This window comes from Lutra lutra, chromosome 7, assembly GCF_902655055.1.
Source record: "Lutra lutra chromosome 7, mLutLut1.2, whole genome shotgun sequence".
NCBI lineage: Eukaryota > Metazoa > Chordata > Mammalia > Carnivora > Mustelidae > Lutra > Lutra lutra.
Window position 1 is genome coordinate 17,319,843 of NC_062284.1, and position 23,972 is coordinate 17,343,814.

Sequence of the window (23,972 nt, forward strand, 5' to 3'; positions counted from 1 at the left end):
CACGTCTTGCATACACATAGTATAAAGATCAGCACCAGAAGATTGACACTGGTGTTATGTTATCCAGTGTTCATTTTCTGTGTACTCGTGTGTGTGTGTGTGTGTGTGTGCAGTTTTATCACATGTGTAGATTTGTATAATCACTATCATAGTTAAGATAGAGTACTTTCATCACTGCAAGGATTGCTTGAGCTACCCTTTTATAATCACATTTCCTGTGGCCCCCCAAACCTTGGCAACTACTACTCTGTTCTCTATCTCTGTCATTTTGTCATTTTGTTGCTGAATTCTATTTCATGGTATGGATGTAAGCAGATTCTTCAATTGTTTACCCATTGAAGGACATATTGGTGGTTTTATTTGTATCTGTAATAAATAATGTCACTTGGTACATTTGTATACATGTTTTTTTGTGACTAAGTTTTCATTTTTCTGAGATAAATGACTAAGATGACTGTTGCTGAGTCATATGGTAATTACATGTTTCATTTTGTTGTTGTTGAGATATAATTCACATACTATAAAATTCTCCATTCTAAGTATGCAGTTCAGTGGTGTTTAGTATAATCACAAGGTTGAGCAACCATTAGTACTATCTAATTTTGGAACATTTTCATCACATCAAAAGAAACCCATTTAGCATTCATTCCTCCCTTTCTTCAATCCCTAATAACTTCTTGGTGACCAATAATCTGCTTTCTATTTTTATGGCTGTGCTTGTCTGGGATGTTTCGTGTAAATTGAATCATATAGTATGTGGTTTTTTAGGTCTTCTTGCTTTAACATAGCATGGTTTCAGGCTTCATCTATGTTGCAGCATATTTCAGAATTCATTCTTTTTTTTTTAATGTATGTATAACATTCCATTGCATGAATATACCATGTTTTGTTTATCCAGTCTTTAGTTGATAGACATTTGAGTTGTTCACACATTTTGGCTATGTTGCATAACGCAAGTGTGAACATTCATGTAGGAGTTTATGTATGAACATATATTTTCAGTTCTTTAAGGTTTATACCTAGGAGTGGAATTGCAGTGGTAAACTCTGTTTAAGTTCCTTTTGAGGAACTGCCAAGCTGTTTTCCAAAAGATGCATCATTTTACAATTCCACCAATAATAAATGAGGATCCTAATTTCTCCACATTTTCATCATTTGTTATTTTCTCTCCTTTTGATGATAGTCATCCTAGTAGGTATGAATTGGTACCATAATTTTGATTTGTATTTTTCTGACTAATGATGTCTTTTTATGGGTTTACTCTTTGTTTATTTCTTTGGAGAAATGTCCATTCAACTCTGTTTTCCATTCTAAAATTATATTTTTGGGGGGCGCCTGGGTGGCTCAATGGGTTAAAGCCTCTGCCTTCGGCTCAGGTCATGATCCCAGGGTCCTGGGATCGAGCCCCGCATCCGGCTCTCTGCTCCACGGGGAGCCTGCTTCACCTCTCTCTCTGCCTACCTCTTTGCCTGCTTGTGATCTCTGTCAAATAAATAAATGAAATCTTTAAAAAATAAGTAAATAAGATAAAATAAAATAATATTTTTATTGGGTTATAGGAGTTCTTTATATATTTGAGTGCTTTATATATTTGATTTATATATTTGAGATAGCTTTATATATTTGAGGTATATAATCTATACATTTGAATGCTTTATATATTTGATATTTTATCAGATACATGCTTTTCAGATATTTTCTCCCATTCTGTGGTTTATCTTTTCATTTTCTTGATAATTTTTTATCAAGAAGTATTTGGCAATATATGTTCTGGTATCATATCTAAGAAACTGTTTTTATTTTTTTGCATTTAGGTCTTTGATCCATTTTAAGTTAATTTTTTTTTTTAAATATTTTATTTATTTATTTGACAGAGAGAGATCACAAGTAGGCAGAGAGGCAGGCAGAGAGAGAGAGAGGAGAAAGCAGGCTCCCTGCCGAGCAGAGAGCCTGATGCGGGACTCCATCCCAGGACCCTGAGATCATGACCTGAGCCGAAGGCAGAGGCTTATTAACCCACTGAGCCACCCAGGCGCCCCATTTTAAGTTAATTTTTGCATAAGCTGCAATATAAAGGTCTACTTTCCAAATATTTTAGCACCATTTATTGAAAAGGATACTCTTTATCCATTGAATTGTTTCAGCACCTTTGTCAAAAATCACTTGGCCATGGACATGCGGGAAAATTTTTGGATTCTCAATTTTATTCCGTTGATCTGTATGTCTGTCTTTTTAACAGTAGCACATAAACTTGATTACTGTTAGTAAGTTTTGAAATTGAGAAGTGTGATTCCTCCAACATTATTCCTGTTTTTCAAAATTGTTTTAGCTATTCTAAGTCTGTTGCATTTCCATGCAAGTTTTAACATCAGCTTGTCAAGTTATTAAAAAAGTCTTCTGCAATTGATGATAGCAATTGCATTGACTCTTTAGTTCAATATACAGAGTGTTGCCATCTTAATAATATTATGTCTTCTAATCTATGAATGTGAGATGTCTATTTAAATCTTTGGTTTCTTTCAACATTTTTTTGTTTGAACATTGAACACTTTTCAGTGTAAAAATCTTGAGCTTCTTTTATTAAATTTATTCCTTAGTATTTATTTTTTTATCATACATAGAATGAGTTTCTTAATTCATGTTAAAATTAGTCATTGTCTAATATATAAAAATCCTAGTGATTTTTGTATGTTGATCTTTTATTCTTCAACCTTGCTGAACTCATTTATTAACTTTTTTTTTTTTTGGCGTATTTCTTAGAATTTTCTGTATACAAGATCATGTCATCTGTTAATGAAGATAGTTTTTTTTTTTTTTAAGATCTTATTTATTTACTTGAGAAAGAGATAGCATGAGCAGGGAGGAGAGGGAGAAGGGAGAGGAAGAGGGAAAAGCAAGTTCCCTGTGAGGGAACTGACCTGGGGCTCAGTCCCAGGACCTGAGCTGAAGGCAGATGTTCAACTGACTGAGCCACCCAGGTACCCCAATAGCTTTATTTCTTACTTTCCAATCTGTAACCCTATTATTTCTTTTTCTTGCTTAATTTCCTTGACTATAACATAGAATGTTGAATAAAAATGGTGAGACCAGATATCTTTGTGTTGTTCCCACCTAATGTTAGGGGGAAAGCTTGCAGTCTTTTGCCATTCAGTGTGATGATAGCTATAGAGTTTTCATAGGTACTCTCTATGTAATTGAGGAAATTCCCTTCTACTACTTGTTCCTTGAGATTTTTTCTCACAAAAGGGTATTTGATTTTGTCAAATGGTCTTTTTCTCATCTATTGAGATGACATATTTTTCTTTATTCTGTTAATACAGTGTATTACATTGATTGATGCTTGTATGTTGAATGAACCAACCTTGTATCAGTGGGGGTAAATCCCATTTGGTCGTGGAATATAATCCTTTTTATATTTGCTGGATTTGGCTTAATAGTATATTGTTGAGGAATTTCGCTTCTGTACTCATGAGGGAAATTGGTCTGTGGTCTCGAGATGTCTTGGTTTTGGTATCCAGGTAATATTGGCCTGGGAATGAATGGAAAGAGTTCTCTCCTTTCTTTTCCTTTTCTTTTTTATTACTATTTTTAAAGTATCTTCTCAGTTACCTTAGTGGTCAGCTAATGATTAGGCAGAGATTTCCTTAGCTGCCTGAATCCAGTAAGTTTCCCAGTCTTTGCTGAGGAGCTTTGTTCTTGTATGGTGGTAGGCCTCCACCTCTCAGCTGGCATTTGACAACTTCACCTTAGCCTTCACCTTCTCACGTAGGAGCCTCAAGTTCAGCAGAGGTGATTGCTTAGGGTATTTTCAACTCTTTCCTGAGCATTTGCACATTTGCCTTAGACCTTCTAGATTTCCAGAAATACACCAGAGCTTTTCAGAGCTCCTATGCACATCTTACCCAACTTTTCCATTTAAAGTTTTTGGTTGCCTATTGTTTGCTCCACCTGCTGTCTATTGGCTCAGGTGGCTGTGAAGTGAAACAATTGCTCATAATTTATTTGAACTGGGGAAGAGGCAAGGTTCTAGTCAGATCAAATTAAAAACAGCTTTGCAAGTGGGGTCTTCTTCTAGGAACTGGGAAACAATTCAAATGATGACAGTTTTCTGGGAGTGAGCTCTACCCTAGTTCTGCCCCGTCAGGTACTAGCCAGGCTTTTCACTTTGATTGATAGTGATTAATCACTAGGTTTTTTTGTTTGATTTTTGCTTCCTGCCCGCCCCCATGCTTCTGCAGAGCTGGAGAGTGAGTGAAAATGCCCCAAAGTTCAGAGCTCACTGTGCTTATTGAGATTTTGCCATTTTTCTTAAATAAACCCTCCCTGTACCACTTTGGTTAATTTCCAGAGTTTTGTACATAAGCTTATCATTTTGGCCTATATTCTTGTTGATTTTATGTTAAAGAATTTTTGGAGGTCCCTACTCTTTCACTTTTGCTCTGGATTTTTAGTTTCCTAAGAAATTGCCAAATAATTTTCAAGGTTGGCTGTACCTTTTTTTTTTTTTAAGATTTTTTAATTTATTTATTTGACAGAGAGAGATCACAAGTAGATGGAGAGGCAGGCAGAGAGAGAGAGAGGGAAGCAGGCTCCCTGCTGAGCAGAGAGCCCGATGCGGGGCTCGATCCCAGGACCCTGAGATCATGACCTGAGCCGAAGGCAGCGGCTTAACCCACTGAGCCACCCAGGCGCCCCTGGCTGTACCTTTTTTATATTCTCCCCAACCAAGATGTGATTGTTCTAGTTTCTCATTGTGGCTCTCATTTATATTTCTGTAGTGGTTAATGATACCGAACATCTTTTCAAGTATTTATTGGTTATCTGTATCTTTTCTTCAGTGACATGTGTCTGTTACTTGTTTTCTATTTGGATTTATTTTTAGTCTTGAGTTTTAAGAGCTTTTAAATAGTATAGAAACCAGTTCTTTGTTGTTTACAAATATTTTCTCCCAATGTGTAATTTGTCTTTTCATCTTCTTTGAAGTTCTTTTTGGAAAGCAAAAGTTTTACCTTTTGATGAGGTCCACTTTGTCAATTTTTGCTTTTCTGTATCATGTTTTTAGTGTCAATTCTAAGAACTCCTTGTCTAGCCTTAGGCCATCAAGGTTTTCTCCTGTGAGAAAAATCTCACATTAGTTTTTTTCTCTAAAAGTCTTATATTTTTTGTTTTACATTCACCTTCCTAGTTTTGAAGTTTTGTTTTGGTCTTCTGGAATTAGAATTCTTGATTTTTTTTTCTAGCACTTTTATGATGTTCATTATCTTCTGGCTTCCATAGTTTCTGAAGCAACATCTGCTATCGTTCTTATATTTGTTCCCCTACATGTAACATGTTTTTTTTTCCCCCCTTAGACTACTTTGACGGTTTTTATTTATTTATTTTTATTTTTTTATTTTTTTGACGGTTTTCATTTTTACACTGTTTTTCAGGGATTTGATTTTGATATACCTCATTGGGGTTTTCTTTTTTCTTGTGCTTGACATTCATTGAGCTTCTTGGCTTTGTCTTTATAGTTTTCATCAAAATTAGCAATTTTTTGACATTATTTCATCAGATATTTATTTCTACAGTCCTCTCTCTGGTCTATGTTTCCAGGACTCTTACATGTTTGTTAGATTGTTGAATATTTTCACTTAATCATCAACACTCTTTTCAGTCTTTTTCTTTTCTTTGTGGTTCAGTATGGACAAATTTTATTTCTCTGTCTTCAGTCTCTAATTTGCTGTTAACCCCACCTAGTGATGCTTTCACTTTGTTCATTGTATTTTTGGTCTCTAGAAGTTCTGTTTGCTTCTTCTTCATACTTTAACACTTCTCTTGCAGTGTTCCTATTTTGCTTTAAATGTCTGAATATACTTCTTATACTTGTTCTTATGTCCTTGTTTGCTGACTTTATCATCTGTGTTCTCTTGTATATGCTGGTATTGACTGTTATCGGTCACATTTTCTTGATTTATTGGCATATCTAATACTCTTTGACTGGACACTGGACCTTACAAGTTTCACATTGCTGAGTCTCTAGACTTTGTTGTCTTTCTTTTTGTGTGTGTGTGCTTTATTCTGGCATGAGGTTATTTACAATTTAGTTTGATCCTTTCATGACTTGTGTTTACACTTCATTAGGACAGGTCTAGAGTAACCTCTACTCTAGGCTTAGTTTAGCCCTATTACTAGGGCATGGCCTTTATAGGATCTGATTTGAATGTGCCAGATAATCAACAAGGGCCTGGTACCCTTGCTGCTCGTAACTTAAATGCCTCCAGCCCTGTATGATTTCTGGACCACTTAGCTGATAGGTGTCTGTCACTTTTTGCCTAGGCTGCATTTTAGAATTCAGCATTGAGTTAAGGGGTCCTTACTTAAATTTTTAAAGGTTTTTTTCTTTTTCTTTTTTTTTTTTCCGTGTAGCATCCTCTCCTCCAGAACTCCACCCCACTACCCCACAATTTCCAGCTGCCTCAGTTTCCCTAAATTCTGACTTGTGTCTCCATAACTCAGTGAGACTTAAATATATTTTGTTTAGGATCCCATTCATGTTCCACAGTTCACAGTTTCCCTCCAGGTAGAAAGCTAGGGACATCGTATGGCTTGCGTTGTTTCTTCTCTCTCAGGTAACATAATCCTAATTGCCTATTTTTTTTTTAATCTAAAAATGATTGTTTCATATGTTCTATCCAATTTTCCTGTTGCTTATAGCATCCAGGTAAATCTGGTCCCTATTATTCCATCACAGCTAGAAATAAAAGCCCTGTTCTTTTAATTAAAAAAAAAAAGTTCAACTTTATTTTGGAACAATTTTATATTTACAGAAAAGTTGTAAAGAGAGTACAGAGTTCTAGTACCCCTCTAACCCAGTTTCTCCTGTTGTTAACATCTTAAAATTCCATGATACATTTGTCAAAAGTAAGAAACTGACATTGGCATATCACTATTAAGTAAATGTGTATATCTAATTTTTAAAAATATTTTATTTATTATTTGACAGAGACCACAAGTAGGCAGAGAGGCAGGCAGAAAGAGAGGAGGAAGCAGGCTCCCTGCTGGCAGAGAGCCCGATGCAGGGCTCCATTCCAGGATCCTGGGATCATGACCTGAGCTGAAGGCAGAGGCTTTAACCCACTGAGCCACCCAGGCGCCCCTGTATATCTAATTTTATTAAAAAACTACCAAACTACTTTCCAACGTGGACGTATTGTTTGCATTCCTGCCAGCAGTGAATGAAAACTCCTTGAGCTATAGGAGATTATGATGAAAACTAGTTACATTGAAACACCAACATTTCAACTACTTTGAAATTACAAAAAATGAGTAAAGAGAAGTGACTTAAAATTGCTAAACCGTTGATTATAGATGACTCACAATAACTATAATAACAATAACAGTGGCATTCATGGTACTCTGTTCTAAGAGCTTTACATTTATTGATCCATTTAATCCTTAACAATATCCTGATGTTATTGGTGTTATTATTCTCTCCTTCTATAGACTATGAAAGGGAGAAGTTGAGTAATTTTCCCTTGGGCACATGGCTGCTGAGGTGCACTCTTTCCAGCTTCACAGCCTGTTCTCGGATCCATCCCACCAGTGATGATTATCACTTGCACATCAGGATAACCTGAGTTGAGATGGTGTTTCACGTGGTAGGGGTGGTCCCGCACACCTATGTTTTGTAGTCAGGGTTGGGAACATTCTATTCTTTCTGTAGACTGCATCTTCATTTTAATGTAGGTAAATTTAATGTGTTAAAATACATTTTTAAATGTCATTCATAACAGCGAGCACTTTAGTTCATGTTTTGATTTGGGCATTCGTTTTTTTTTCACATGTAATAATTTGTTATTATTGAAGTTTTAAAACGTAATTTGCACATCAGAAACCTTCCTTCTTGCCTTACCACCCAAACTAGACCTCTTCTGGTGTTCCTTCTCTCAAAAGTTGCCTGTCATTGTCCACCCAGACAAGCCCAGTTTCTTAGAGTCCACCTTGGTGTGGGGCATTCATTTTAAGGTCGTTTTGCATATGTAGAACTTGAGTTTAGGCAAGTATTTTGTGGGTAACTGAAAAATCAGTTGTCTCTTTATTTTGGTGTCCAGGAACCCTGACTTTGGTGTGACAAATGTAAATGCATGTGTGCTCGCATTTATTTACATATGGTCTTTTGGCACCAAAGAGATTTTAGGGTCATCTCATAAAGCAGTTAGGTATTCCTTCCTAAAACTAATGCTTAAAGAATATTGATTTTAAAATGTGGATCGTTTTATATACACAAAACAAGGAATAAATTATATGATAGAATGGAATAATTATTTAAATTGTGTTAGGCCCAGCAGGTTAATACCAACACAAAATCTATTTAATGCAACATTAAATAATTGTGAATGTATTACTTTTGTATCTTTCTTATTTTGTGTTAGTGACATTTTAACATTTGATGTTAGACTTAAAAATGTAGAAAAAAGTTCAAAATTCTTTCAAAAATATTTTATGAAGACTGACTTATGACATATAGACATTTTTACGACATATAACAAATACAATGGTAGATTTGAAAATATAAAAAAAATCTAGGTCTCATGTCTGAAAATCAGTGATACAAATTTATTTTAAAATTATTATGTGATCTCCAGTTGTCACTTCTGCTCTGAATAGTTGGCTGCTGCTGTTTGCATAGTCTCCACCAGAGTGCGCTAAAGATACTTCCGTGAGAAAAGTGTTATTTACTAGACTTGTCTGGACTTGTCAGCAGGGCTAACTTTTTTTTTTTAAGAAAAGAATTTGATTCTTGTTTATGAGATTCCTTTTGCTGTGAAATAAATTATGTAGCTTGACAGTTGAGTATTTTTATAGATACTGTAAATGGTCAGTATTTAATCTCTCCATTCTTGGTTCTCAGTCAGTATATTAGCTGTAAATAGTTTTTATTTATTTTGTAAAGTTGTCCTTTAGAAACTGAAAGTTGCATTTTCATTTATGTAATAAGTGTTGATTTTCTTTACGCAATTCGTGTTTTTCTGAAAACCTGAACACTTTAAAATGAACTAGAAAAAGTGGTAGTTTGTTTTTTGAGTTTAAAAAATACCTCAAAATATATCTGTTATGCATGCTTTTATTTTAAAATAACAACTTAAATCAGTAAATAGGTTTAATATTTGCAATTCCAGCATAAAATATCATTCTTGAGGTATTAGTTATCTGTGATGACCACAGGTTTTGTGTCATGCACTTAGAGTACAATATGATAGAAAGCTTTCATCCCTTTTTATTTGATAAATTTCTAATGTGAGCATTTTACAGATTAGTTATCTTGCAAAAGTACTGGATGATAACAATTTTTTTTTTCTTCTTTCGCCCCAGGTACCTTCACTCAAATAACATAGTTGTGGTTCCAGAAGGTAAGTCCACTTCCAGTTTTTAGTTAGGAGGTACCATAGTTTATGCTTTCCTTTATAATAGTAGAACAAATTTTGATTGGAATATTAGGGAATTTTACTTTTAAAGTATCTTTAATTTATTAGTTTCAAAGATTAGTAAGTTCAGTTAATAATTTTGATTAAGTAAATAATAAGTCAAATGGTTATAACAGGTAAATTATTATTGGATAAATTGTTAGGTAAATAATAAAATGATAAATTTCAAAGATTTTTATTTTTTAATCTATTTTTATTATTTTTAAGTATTTTGTACACCCAGTATGGGCTTAAACTTATAATCCCGAGATCAAGAGTCACATGCTCTATAGACTGAGCGAGCCAAGCACCCTAAAATTCTAATTTCTTTAAAAGACTTAACCTGGTGATGGGTATCAAGGAGGGCACAGATTGCATGGAGTACAGGGTGTTGTACGCAAATAATGAATCATGAAATACTACATCAAAAACTAATGATGTACTGTCTGGTGTCTAACATAATGTAGTAAAAATAAAAACATGAAAATAAAATAAAGATTTATTTATTTATTTTACTTTAGAGAAAGCATGTGTGCATGGGAGGGGCAGAGGGAGAAGGACAGAGAGAATCTCAAGCTGACTCCCTGCCAAGTACGCCCCAGCCTGGGGCTCAGTCCCACAACCCTGGGATCCTGACCTGAGCCAAAATCAAAAGTTGGTCACTCAACTGACTGAGCCACCCAGGCATCCTTTTAAGTTTTAAATTTAATAAATCCAGCTAAGAATTTTGGTTAGACAAAAAGACCTTATATATCATTTCATTATTTATTCAAGCAATGCTTTACACTGTACCATTTTTATTTGTGCTTTTTAACTTATCATGTTTTATATCAAGGTTGAAGTCTTATCATTCCTATAAAATATACTTTGACCTGCGTTTTTACTATTTGTGCAACAGCAACAGGGATATTATGATATTTTAATTAGTGGTACTTGCATTTAAGATTTGTCATAACACTTGGGTCAAATTAGTCTTGCCTTAACCTTTCTTTTCTCTTTGAAGCCATTGGATCCCTCGTAAAACTCCAGTGTTTGGATCTTAGTGACAATGCCTTAGAAATTGTTTGCCCAGAAATTGGTCGTCTGAGAGCTTTACGTCATCTTCGATTAGCTAATAACCAACTGCAATTCCTACCTCCAGGTAATCACAGTCTGTAGCACACAATAGTTTCTTATCTACTTATAAATCTATTTTTATTTATGTTTCTTGCTGTGTGTCTAGGCAGTGAACTTTGGGTATACTTGTGATTTGGGATATTTGTTTGAAGATGAAGCTAAGGAATGTGGTGAAATGTGTCTAAGGGTCTTTTACCTGATATGGACATAAGAAGGTGGCATTTATGTTTTTAGCTACAATTACTACAATTATGCATTGCGTTCAGTTCCCCTTCAAGTCACTCCTCTCATGAAATATTTGTACAAAGAAGTAATTCAGTTCTGAATATTTTATGTGAGAGAATTTAGTTGAACTTTGCATGAGGTAATCATTTTAGTACCCAAAAAAGAAATACAGTGCTTTCTGTCATTTTCTAGTGAGGTAACTTACGTATATTAACTTTGACTTAATAAATCTTACTAGAATTTCATAGCAGAATTTAAGTTTGAGTCCCAGAACTTATTGTCAGTTCTGCCTACTGAATATCCTCCTAGAAGGTGATGTACATATGTATAGTACTGAAATTCTGCATTCTCCTGAGGTACCATTAAATTGGTTGACTTTCTTATAAGGGACATAAAGGGGCCTTCCTTTGTGAATCCACACATTTGCAAATTCTGTCATATGTCACTTCCCATATTAAAAAAAAAGGTGAAATATGTTAAAAAGAATAAAAAATCTTGTGCCTTAAATATTACGTGAAATATTATGTGAAAGTTACCTTGCATTCAAGAATGAGCAGAGAAGAATGCAGATGTCACATTGTCAAAGATTATTTCTACTTCGTAATCAGGAACACCAACCAGTCTCTTAGTGTATCCAGGTGAAATGTGTGAATCAACCAGAATTACAAATTAGTACCTGTCGTGGAACTTCAGGGTCACATGAGAATGATAAAAGCTACTCATGCTTAATCCATGAATGAAAAAGTCTATGATATTTCTTTGTGATATAAAAAATACTTTCTCTGACGTCTTTCAAATACAAACATTTCTAAGTGAAACACAGTAACTCATTAATTTTTAGATTTTATGTACTGGCCTTAATAAAATAGATTCAATATTGTTTATAAAAATAGTACAGTGGTTGACTCTGCTTGAAAAATTCTTTAACCTTATATAATTACTGTCTTACATTTTCCAACAATAGTTAATAAAAAAAATTTCAATATAGTGTAGGAATCTGATCTTTTAGAGTTTATTGTATGTAATCAGGCTCAGTGGTGTTTTATCATTCTAGCTTTCATCAAGTTTATATATTCAGATACTCAGGAAATTAGATTCTTTTTTGGAGATTGCCTAGGAAATGTATCAGTAAAGATAATACTCTGGGTTTTCAAATTCTTATATATGAAACTTCTACAAGATCTATTGTAAAATCAAGATACATGGCTATAATACTGTATTCAGAAGCCCCTTTTATATATATTCAAAGAGCAAATGAGAAATACAATTCTGTTAAGCCATTGTTCTTTGTTTTCTATTATTCTGTTTTTTCCTGTAATATAAGAGCATTTTGTGGTAGAATGTGGTCATTTCCTTCCATTATTTACTCTTAGAGGTTAAGGATGTGCTACTAATATCATTGACTGCTTCCTAATGACCAGTGAAGGGTATAGGTTTTCTGACTGCTTGCATCTAATTTTTAAATTATATCACACCTGTTGTGTAGTAGATTTTAAGCATTTACTGCTGGTTTTATTTCCATAGCTTTCATCTGTTGTAATGTGTGGTTTTGGCTGTTTTGAGTAAAATTATATATAGTAATAGCTGTATTTTGGATAGAAACTGTTGACTTGAGCCATGTGTAGATTTTTTTCTTTCTAGGCCATTATCAGTAGCAATGGACTAGACCTTACTAATTATTTGATTCACTTTATTTCTCTCTTTATGAGGTAATTTCATATGTTATGATTTGAATGGTTGAGGGGCTAGGTACATATCCCCGAAGTGTCTCATCATGTTGGGCATATACAATGGGAAAGTAGTTTACATGTAGTAAAAAAAAAAAATTAAAAAAAAAAATGAGGGACTCCTGTGTTTCTTTATTTGATGACAGTAAACACCAGTTGATATTTGATTGTTAGTCCCTTCAGCCTAGTCAAGGCTATTATGTATAGACTTCTACATGTTACACTCCCTAGAAAGAGTTGACACTTCATTACATGCATTTGTTGTGGTTGAAAAACCTTTGAATATAATTTCATTTCCAATATTTAAAATTTGAAAAATTTTCTACCAATATTTGCAAAACCTGAAACATTTAAAAAATCTAGGTGCATATATAGTTTTAAGACTAGACCTAAGAATGAATTATAAGGGTTTCATGAATGCCCTGAAATTTGCACACAATTTGATAATTATGAGTATGTCTGTGTTGCTGTGAAGAAGGTCCAGTGTTTTCAGCAGTTTCTCAAACACATCCATGGCTCATGGTTGATTCTGTTGAGTTATCTGCCAATACTCTTTTGGTGGCAGCCATGTGGACTGGGACCCATTTTCTGGGATGTCCCTTTCCCCCATTCTGATACATTGAATGTACTACCATTTTCCTACCTAGTGACATGGCTTTATCTCTACAGTTGTTTGGTGCTGGTGTAGGTACCTGACACAAACAGAACAGTTGTTACCTGAGAGTTCTGGAAGAGGCTGGTGAGGGAGAAGTAAAGAGAGTAAGAGACATCAGGGGAAATGAGAAAAAGAAAATCAGTCTCTTTTTCTCTCTGGGCTGTTGCACAGTGCTGTATATAATCTTGCAAGGTGCTGGGGAGTAGCCACGCAGACTGGGAAACAGAAAAAGGAAGATGGGGGCGCCTGGGTGGCTCAGTGGGTTAAGCCACTGCCTTCAGCTCAGGTCATGATCTCAGGGTCCTGGGATCAAGTCCCGCATTGGGCTCTTTGCTCGGCGGGGGGCCTGCTTCCCTCTCTCCCTCTCCGCCTGCCTCTGTCTACTTGTTATCTCTCTCTGTCAAATAAATAAATAAAATCTTTAAAAAAAAGAAAGAAAAAGGAAGATGAAGCAGATATACAGAGAAAAGGTGGAGGCAGAGACTTTCTAAGTTTTCTTTATTATCCCAATCACTGGTTGTGTCCTTAAGGCCCATAGACTTTGTGCTTAAGATAGCTCTACAACATTCTTTGTACCCTTTTTCTTTGATGTTGTCTCTCCTCCCCCCTTTCCGCCATCTCACCAAGCACAGGTAGTTCTTTGGGAGGAACAGAGAACACTGGTATTAAGTGGTGACAGGATAGAGGAACGTGGAGACAGCTTAGAGTATGTGACTAAGCAAGGGTAGGGGAGGTACAATTTTTCCTCTGCACTCTTAGGGTCTCCAGCTGGGCCCAAAGATTAACTCACATAAGACAGAGCAACAGGAGAAAAGTATACAGATTTTATTTAGTAATTTTTTCCTGTGCAAAGAAGCCTTCATCAGAAAAACGAAGACCCAAAGAAGTAGTTAAAGCCAAACACTTACAAAGGTTAGACAAAGAGTAATAGTTGTGAAAATGTGGGGCGCCTGGGTGGCTCAGTGGGTTAAGCCGCTGCCTTCGGCTCAGGTCATGATCCCAGGTCCTGGGTTCGAGCCCCGCATCGGGCTTTCTGCTCAGTGGGGAGCCTGCTTCCTCCTCTCTCTCTGCCTGCCTCTCTGCCTACTTGTGATTTCTCTCTGTCAAATAAATAAATAAAATCTTTTAAAAAAAATAGTTGTGAAAATGTGATAAGACAGTGGGGTTTGGGTTAGGACAGCTAATTAGAAGCAGTGACTAGGAACGTAAGGGTTAGTTTAACAAGGTTGGTTTATTAAGATCTCCCTTGGCCTCTGCTCTCCATCTCTGGTGATGAGAATGTCTTCCTTCCTCCGGTGTAGGGAGGACCACTTTTCCATGGGAGTTTGATTTTGTGCTTTTAGAAAGAAAAGGGAAGGTCAAAATACCTTCTTGCATCTGCCAGTTTTCAGCTCCTTTAACTCAAAATAATGAATATGCCAGACTGGCATATTTTGGGGTAGCATGCTCTGAACTCCTCCACCACCCACCACAGTGGGCACTGAGAGCTTAATCTTGTGTAAAACCCAAGGAATCATCCTGCTCAGGTGTTGAGAGGCCTAAGCATTTAAACATCAACTCCCAGAAAGTATTGGTTCAGGGTTGCTTAGATGAGGGGATGCTTGTTGTCCCTATACATACGTGGCGGAGCAGGAGCAGCAGCCTTCTATAGGAAAAGCCTCCGCCCTGGGGATATGGATACGGGCAGCGAAGCACTGACCAGAGAACACCCAAGCAGTAGCTCTGAGTCATCTATGCATGGGGCTCCAATGAACTCTGGCAGACACACACCGTGGACCAGAGAAAGGTTCTTGATACACCTGCTTTAAATGGCTTCCTGACTTAGTCCCTGACCTGGCCTGAAAGGTAAGGCTAACTTAAGAATATGGATTTAACTTGGTTCCAAGGTGAATAAATAATCATCACTCAAAAAATCTTCCCAGATAAAATTATTGAAGTCATGGTTTATGGTATAAGAACTTTGGAATCTTGAAGCACTGTTTTTCTGAGCAGGCTCCCTTTTAAAAAAAATTATTTTAATAACTTTGTATTTTATTTGGCAATGAGTTTTGTAGGTTTGTATCCAAATACCATAAGGAAAAGGTTAAATGAATATTTTAGCTTATTTTTTTTACTGTGATATTTAAAATTTTTATTTTTGATCTTTATTTTTCACACATAAAAATCATATTTTTAAGGTATGCAGCATGTTTTTTTTATATATGTATACAGTGTGAAATGATTACCACAATCCAACTAAGTAACGTACCTGTCATCTCCTGCAGTTACTCTGTGTGTGTGTGTGGTGAGAACACTTGAGATCTACTCTCAGCAAATTTTAAATATATAAGACATTATTGTTTATTAATAATACATTGTACAATACATAAATATAAATGTATTAATACATCATTATTGCCTTTGCTTTTAAAAAGCTTTTTATTATGCAAAATTTGAAATACAAAAGTAGACAGGATAGAATGATGAACCCCCATATACCCAACATGGAACTTGACAGTTATCCTTGAAGACCCTCTTATATTTTTAATCTTTGTTCTTCCTATCTTTGTCTTCTCTTACAGTTTTTTTTAATTGAGGTAAAATTTACATACAGTGAAACGCACAAATGTACAATTCTGAGTTTTGGCAGACATATATAATCAGCATCTTTGTCAAGATATAGAACATTTCCATTATCCCAGAAAGTCCTCTCATGTCTCTTCCAGTCTGCTTGCCATAGGTGAACACTCTTCTGATTTCTGTGACCACAGATTAACGGGATCTGCTGATGAGCATAATATAAGTGGAGCCTTCTGGTCAAGATGTGTCCATGCTCTTGCACGTATCGGTAGTCCATTCTTCTGTAATTTGCAGGGTAGTATTCAAGTGTTTGAATATATGGTTCATGTATTTATTTCCCTCTTGATGGACATAAGGGTTTCTTCTAACTTTGGACTATGATGAATACAGCTAATACTAAACATTCCTGTGTAAGGCTTTTTGTGGATACATACACACACACACACACATAACCCTAACTGATTATAACTTACTTAGGATGTTGTACCGCTTAATATAAATTGTAAGACTCTTCCCAGTAGTATACTTCCATTTACCCTCCTTGTATTCTTATATCATACTATTTCTATATGTTATGAGCCCTACAATATATGTCTATTTTGCAACAGTCAATTGTTTTTAAAGGAAATCAAGATAACAAAAAAGATATTTTTTTTGTTTTTAATTTACTATTACCCATGCTCTTTATTCTTTCCTGGGGATGTATTTTCTATCTGGTATCATTTCTTTTCAGTCTGACGTACTTCCTTTAGTACTTCTTGTAGTGCAGGTCCTCTAGCAATGAACTATCTCGGTTTTCTTTGTGCAAAGCTGGATTTTCTCTGGATATAGAATTTTCAATTGACAGGGTATGTCTCTGGCACTTCATGAAGGTGACCTTCTATTGTCTTCTGACCCCACTGTTTCTGATGAGAAATCAGTTGCAATTTGCATCATTGTTACCTTGTATATACCTTTTTCTATGTCTATGTTAAAATTTTTCTCTTTATCTTTTGTTAGCAGTTTGTTTAGGATGTGCCACGATGTAGGACTTTAAAAATATCCTGGTTGGGGTTTTCTTGATTCCCAAATTGGGAAGTTTTCTGTCATTATTTCTTCAGATATTTTTCTGCCCTGTTTCCTCTCTTTTTGGGAGCTCTAGACACACACATTAAATCGTTTGATATTGTTTCACAGGTCACTGAGGCTTTGTTCTTCTAAAAAAATTTTTTTTCTCTTGATCTGAAGGTTGCATGATGTATCTGCTGCTCCGTCTTCTGCTCAGTGACTTCTTTTGCTCTCTCCAGCACGCCATTTATTAAGCACCTTTTCACCTCACAGTTTTCTCCCCTTTGGTACCCTGTCCTACATTTTCCAGCTGTTTCAGCTCTCCGGGTCGGATCTCTGGCTCTTCTGCTTTGTGAGACTGCTGAGCTCTGCTTGGGTTCCACTTCCCTGTGCCATGGCCCAGAGTGCCCCCCTTGGTAGAAAGCCACGTCCCAACACAGGGCTCACCTCTTCAAGGATCAAAGTTCTGTGTTTCCTGTCTGTTGCTTGAACACAGTTGCCTCATCTATTTTTGAGTAGTTTTATTGTATTTTGGTGGGGAGCAAGTCTGGTGTCAGTGACCCTGTCATGTCTGGAAGTGGGAGTCTATTACATGCTCTTCGGTTTCTCATCCGATCGCTAACCTGCATGCTTTCATATATATGAATTATGTACCCCTTAAACATTTGTAGATTGCCTTCTACTTGGAACAGTATTTGTTACAGAGTAAATTTAAACTCATTTTATTCTGAAGGCTTTTTCTAACTTGATCAAGTAAAATCATGTGATTTATTAGGAAGACAAATACCATACACTTGCAAATAAAGGAATATTAAGGAAAGATTTCCACCAGTGCAGAGCTTGCTTGCTAAACATTTTGTGATTCACCCTCTGGTGAAGACTACAAGGGCCAATGGATATTAGAAGCATCCGCTCACTCTTGATAGTCAACAGAAGCCTGATGCTTTTGTGATTTGCTGTAAACTCCCACGAGAGAAGGCTGTGGTAACAAACAAACAACAAAATGTAACCAGGAGTCAGAAAAAATGTTGCTTACATCTGGCATATAAATCAACCTATTAAAAAAATTTTTTTTATCCTTGAAAAGTTGTTTTGCATCCCACAAAGGGAAAGATATTTAGTCCAAATTAAAAACATTAAAGCAGTCTATGTTGTGTTTTAACAATAAAAATTTTTAAAAACTATGAAAGCACACAAAAGTACACATGTCTGCAAAAATAAAATACTCGAACACAGAAATACAAGCTACATATAAATAGTATGAATTGTTCCAGAAACTCAGCCTTCAAGTACAGTCAAATTTATTATTTTTTTTTTCTTAAAATGTGTTTTTCTTCCAGTTGAGCCTCTCATTGCTTTATTGAAATGAGATTTAGTATCTCTTCTTAGACCTGTCCTGTAGCCATCTAAGTTGTTTGGATATCTCTGTGCTCTGATGTGGAGGCAGGGAGGAACAGGTCAGCCTTCTTCTTGTACCGCACACAGTGGGAAAGGAGCCTGGTCATGCTAGGGCTTCCACTGTTGCTCACTATCCCAATTGTCGAGACTCTATTGGCAGAATCCGACAGATGACAGCACAGGTTGCAGTGCTTCTTCAGAAGTGCTGACCCCACTCCTGTAGGTACAGACTGCTCCTTAGTGATCGACATTGGCGCTCTCTAGGTTAGTTTCTAAGGATGCTGGGTGGCTCCAGGAACACGGGGGCAGGCCTGGTTTCATCGCCATCTCTTCCACTGTGCTTGCTACTTACTCAGAGATCAACTCAAAGGGAATCCTCAGAACACAAAGGATCTTACTGTATCCCCTTCCCCCAAGTTATCATGGCTCTTCACCCCCTGTTACCCTCCTTGGTAATACCATGGTTATTTGGGCTAATTTACTCTCCCAGGGAGACTCAGCTTTTCACTGATTCCACATCAGTACTGGTAAATTAACTAGCTAGCACATTTTTTCACTAATAAAGAATCTAAGTAATTAATCTCTGGTAGAGCCCCCCTCTGGTGTCACTAGGCTATATGTATGTATATGGTCAGCAATACATATAAATAGACTTTCTCTGTTTTGTGGGGTTATTTACATTACCTGGGGCACTGACTTCCTGGTTTCATCTGCCTAACAAAAAATATTTGTTGGTTCAGGGATGCCTGGGTGGCTCAGTCTGTTAAGCCACTGCCTTCGGCTCAGGTCGTGATCCCAGGGTCCTGGAATCGAAACCCGCATCAGGCTCCTTGCTCAGTAGAGAGCTTGCTTCACCCTCTGCCTCTGCCTGCCATTTTGCCTGCTTGTGCTCTCTCTCTCTGATAAATCAATCAATCAATCTTTAAAAACAATATTTGTTGGTTCAAAGTACCATGCTATGTACTAGAGGAAGTGGGGATGGTGAGGTGTACAAAATCTAGACCCAGACTTCAAAGGAGCTTATGATGTTTTATTGTCTAATACTTTAATATTTGTACTTTCAAGGAAGAGACTAGAGAGGATAGAGAAAGAACTATTGAGTGTGTTAGTGTTCAGTCATCAGGGTACAGAGCAGAGTGGTTAAGATATCCTTTTGACAACTAATGGGCAGAGGGATAAAATCTAACAATTTACCCATCCTCAGCTTGCTAGATGACCACCGGGTGATTGAATAAATTGTCTACCAGAGTCCTAAACTCACATTCACAATCTGTTCTTTCATCGTCTCTTTCAAGCATAAAGTTACTTTATTAATTTCTCTGTTATACATAATACTCTATTAATAAGGTAACTTTATACATAGCTAAATACATATTAGTTGCTTTACAGTAACATAGATTTTTTTATTCAGGTTTTTATATAACATCTCATTATACTAAAACACATGGATTTCTGAGAAAAAATATTTTATATTCGATACTATTACATATTGTACAATCTGGTTACAAATTGAGCTAAAACTTTAAAATTTTATTTACAGACTTTTCCAAGGTTTAAAAATTGGGCCAAAACCTTGGAATAAAAATGGCCATTAAGAGTCCTCTAAAAGAAAAAAAGTTTTGTTTTCTGGAACATGCATCCTTTTCAGTGTCAAGTAAATACAGAAAATACTCCTTTTTAGGAAAGATGTGAAGGGAAATGGCAGAACACGTGCCAAATGTCTGAAAAACAAAAGTTGATTGTGATGATACTTTTTAAAAAAAGGCCATAGGAGAAAAGTTAGTCCTTCAGACTTGGAAAGCCTCTCCCATCAATCATACTACTGGCTAGGGCATGTTGAATTCCTTTCCATGGCCCATTCCTTTGTGAAAAGATTTAAAAGCAGCTAACATCATAATAGCAGCGACCCAATTTGAAATCCTAAAGGGAATACTTCCAAATTTACTTTATATGCAGTACTGTTATTCTTCCCTTTCTGTGTACAATTAATTTTCCCACCATGGTCTATTATGAGCATAATAGTGGTGGGAGCCATGAAGACAGTGCAGAGGTCAGCTAAAGAGGATTTAAGGAGAAGTCCTGCACAAGGTTGAGGGACTGAGCTGATGTGTCAGTGGTCTTCAGGATCCAATGATTTGGATTCGAGTATTTCCCATTATTTTATCTCTGCAATGTATTCAGTTCCTAGTCTGTCATACACACTCCTTTTAAGATTATCTTTCTAAATTACAGATGTGAAAAACGACTTCAGCAGTTAAAATGATTCATTGAAATAATTTGCCAAAAGTGTTGTGGTGGTAGTGAGAGAAGCCCATGAGGAGTTCATAACCATACGTTTATCATAAACACCAGGAATTAGGGATATTAAAAACAATGCTGATGAATATAAATGATCTTAATCTTTTGAAGTGAATGTTCTTGAGAACCTATAAAATGTATTTTCTTTTAGGCACAACTTAATGGGAATTCAGAGATTGAATTGTTATTTTTGGACATAAGTCAACTTGCAGTACTTTCAAGGTGGTGTGGAGTAATTTCTATCATAGCTTTGGTATCTTGGCAAAACTTGGGGCTCCTAGTTCATTTTTACTAAAGAGCTTTTGAGCATGAAATATGTTGTTTATATTTTAATAGTGATTTGATTTGTATTTGGGAACCAGTCTTTGGAAGAGGCAAGTTTTAAATAGATATATTTTTAAAAGATTACATTTTAATGGTTATTTTATAGCTTTTTTTTTAATACCTTGATTTCAGTATGTTGTTTTGTGACATGATGAGAAAATTATAGTTTTAGGTTGAACTATGCAATTATGAAGAAAAACTAACTGGCAGAATATAGGTTATATGCTGAAATAAGTGTTTCCTAAAAATATTGTCTTCAGTATATAAAAGCTTTATTTTGTTTCATATTTTATTTGAACATACTTGTTGCTTACTTCATCTTTAAATTGTTTTAACCTGCTAAAGGTTTTAAGTCATATTTTCTTTTGTGCAAGTAATTTTAAAGATAATGATTGTTTTAGTGAATGAAAAGCTTTATGATTTGCCAAGAGTTGATGTAATGAGAAGTAATTAAATAAAATTTAGTTTGATATGGTTTGTTACTAACCCCCTCACACAATTGACATCACAGTTCTTTGTTTAATCCTATCATTCCTTTTTAAAAACTCAAAATTTTATACAGATACATTGTTTTTAAACAACTTATGTTAGTTTTCATTATGTATATGTAAATGAGGAAACAAAGTAAAAAAATGTGGCTTCAAAGGGTTTAAGAAATGAATGTCCTTGTATGCTTATAACAAGTGTCATTAGCTGGTTGTGTGTCTTCTCTGCTTCTTCCTTCACTTGATCTGCTCGGGAAAGTCTGGCAGGTCTTGTTTTTGTTTGTTTGTTTGTTTGTTTTAAGATTTTATTTATTTGTTTGACAGACAGAGATCACAAGTAGGCAGAGAAGCAGGCAGAGAGCGAGGAGGAAGCAGGCTTCCTGCTGAGCAGAGAACCCGATGCGGGGCTCGATCCCAGGACTCTGGGATCATGACCTGGGCCGAAGGCAGAGGCTTTAATCCACTGAGCCACCCAGGAGCCCCTGGCAGGTCTTGTTGGATGACTTTTTTCTTTTTAGTTTCAAAGGTTTGGTACTTATTAGTTTAGTGTGTACTTACAGTATCAGCGTCTTAGTATTTATTTTTGGGGGTATAATAGCAGGTTTTGTAAAAGTCATATTATTTACTTATGCTTTCAGCTTCTTAACACGAATCTGTTTTCCTTAAACAAGTTTTTACTGTACTTCTGTAGTCATTTTTTAAAATGTTGAAATAATCGAGTTTGTTGGAAATAATAGCTGAAAGATATATATGGATATTTAGAATAATCTCAGAATTTTTCTTTCCCGTATTCATTTTTTCCTCCTTTTAAAATTTAAATGTGTACTTTCGTGAATGAAAGTTTTTTTTTTAATCAGATAAGATTAAAAATTGAATTATTAAGTCTTCAGTTGAGTAACCAAAGAAATATTTTTATAAGTTTCTCTTTGCATGACTTGAAAAGGACGCTTTCTTTAAAGCAGAGCAAATATCTTGGAAAACATTTTTAAAAAGTATGCACAATTATGCATATTGTTGTATATATCCCAAACCCAAATTATGATTTCTGTGGTGCAGTTCTTCTATTGCCTGCTCTCACTAGGTAACTGAATCTTACCTATTTGAGTAAGTGAGGCCATTCTCCTTTACTAATTTTTCTGCATAATCAGAGGAAAGTCACAAATATTGTTTTATATACATGGAATATGGTCTTACAGTCTGTACATAAGAGGAGCTGCTCTTCTTCAGAGATAAATTCCCATGCTTTGTTCACCTAAAGAGAAATGATCCAGTGGCATAATTGACTATATATTTTACACATATCAAATCCCTAAACTATTGAGCAATTTAAGAGCCAAATATTTATATTACATTTAGTGAGTGATGTATTAAATATAGACTATAGAATACCGTTAATTTTAAATGAAAGAGAAAAATGAAACTTTTATTCTGTTTCTCTTTTGAGATTCTTACCATAGTAGGTCAATTCAGCTTTGTAACTCAACTATTAGTAGAATTTTACCTATTCTGTACTTCTTAAGAATTTTTTTCCAAAGTGTCAATCATTGTGTCTATTTTAGTTGAGTGCTCTTGTTTTGCCTATCACATCTTATGAAATTGCATTCAGACTTTATGGCTAAAGCTGTTTGAATTTCCTACACTTAGAATTCTGTGGAGCTTTAAGAACTATGAACTTTCAATAAAGCAAAACCCTATAAACTTAATGTCACTGAATTCCTATGTCTCCATTTTCTTACTCAGTGTGGTACATAGGTTTTAACTTGATGGGTTCTGATATACTTTCTATCAGTAAAATCCAACATCCTTGATTTTATGCCAACGCTAACAGGTTTCATTTTATGAAGGGCATGGAATGAGTGTCAAAAATCTGTTTCTGATGCTAAAAGACATGATCTATTACAAGTTATGAGCATTTATATATCATGTCTGTTTATCTCCTATTGATAGTTTAAATTTCTAACTACTTCTAAATCAGAACTCTGTAAAGTTATGATATAGAAACAGTAAAGCAAGCAATAGCACTTTGATTTCCTTATCACCAGGGCTCTCTGTGTAATCGATTTACAAAGTGTGACCTGTACACAACTTGTTTTCTCCACATCACTTTTTAAAGTCCTCTAAATAATATCTTGTTAATCTTTATAACCTTTATAATCTTTATAACCTTAACCTTATAATCTTTATAATCTGTATATAATCTTGTTCCTGGTATTGGTTACTAATTTATGTAAACTACTTCCCATTGATTTTTTTAAAAAATCTTTATAGAGCTATAATTTACATAGCATAAAGTTTTACCATTTTACATGTTCCATTTGATGAATTTTATTTAAATGTACACAGTTAAGGAGCCCTCATCACAATTGAGTTCTAGAATATGTCCATCGTCCCCAAAAGTTCCCCAGTTCCTGTTTGTTAAGATAGCCCTTGTTCTTACCCCCAGCCAACTTCTCATCTTCCCATTTCTATAGTTTCACCTTTTCCAGAAATTACATATAAATGGAGTCATGTAATATGTAGCCTTTTGTGTCTGGCTTATTTTACTTAGCATAATGTTCTTGTATGCAGTTTCATGTTTTAATAGTTTGGGTTTTTTTATTGCTAAGTAACATTTTATTGTATGGATATACCATATTTTGTTTATTCACTAGGTGATTGACCATTTAAATTGTTTTTAATTTGGGCTGTTAGG

At 35.3% G+C, this 23,972-nt stretch overlaps 1 protein-coding gene across 3 annotated transcripts in view; it reads left to right on the top strand.

The window, feature by feature from the left end:
* The window catches only part of LRRC28 (leucine rich repeat containing 28), a 161,257-nt gene that overhangs the window by 25,448 nt on the left and 111,837 nt on the right, over positions 1–23,972 (top strand). For all 3 annotated transcript variants that reach the window (XM_047736760.1, XM_047736762.1, XM_047736761.1), the window contains exons 4-5: positions 9,355–9,392; positions 10,450–10,587. In XM_047736760.1, the coding sequence (XP_047592716.1) occupies positions 9,355–9,392; positions 10,450–10,587 (176 nt within the window). The remainder of the gene's footprint in view (positions 1–9,354; positions 9,393–10,449; positions 10,588–23,972) is intronic.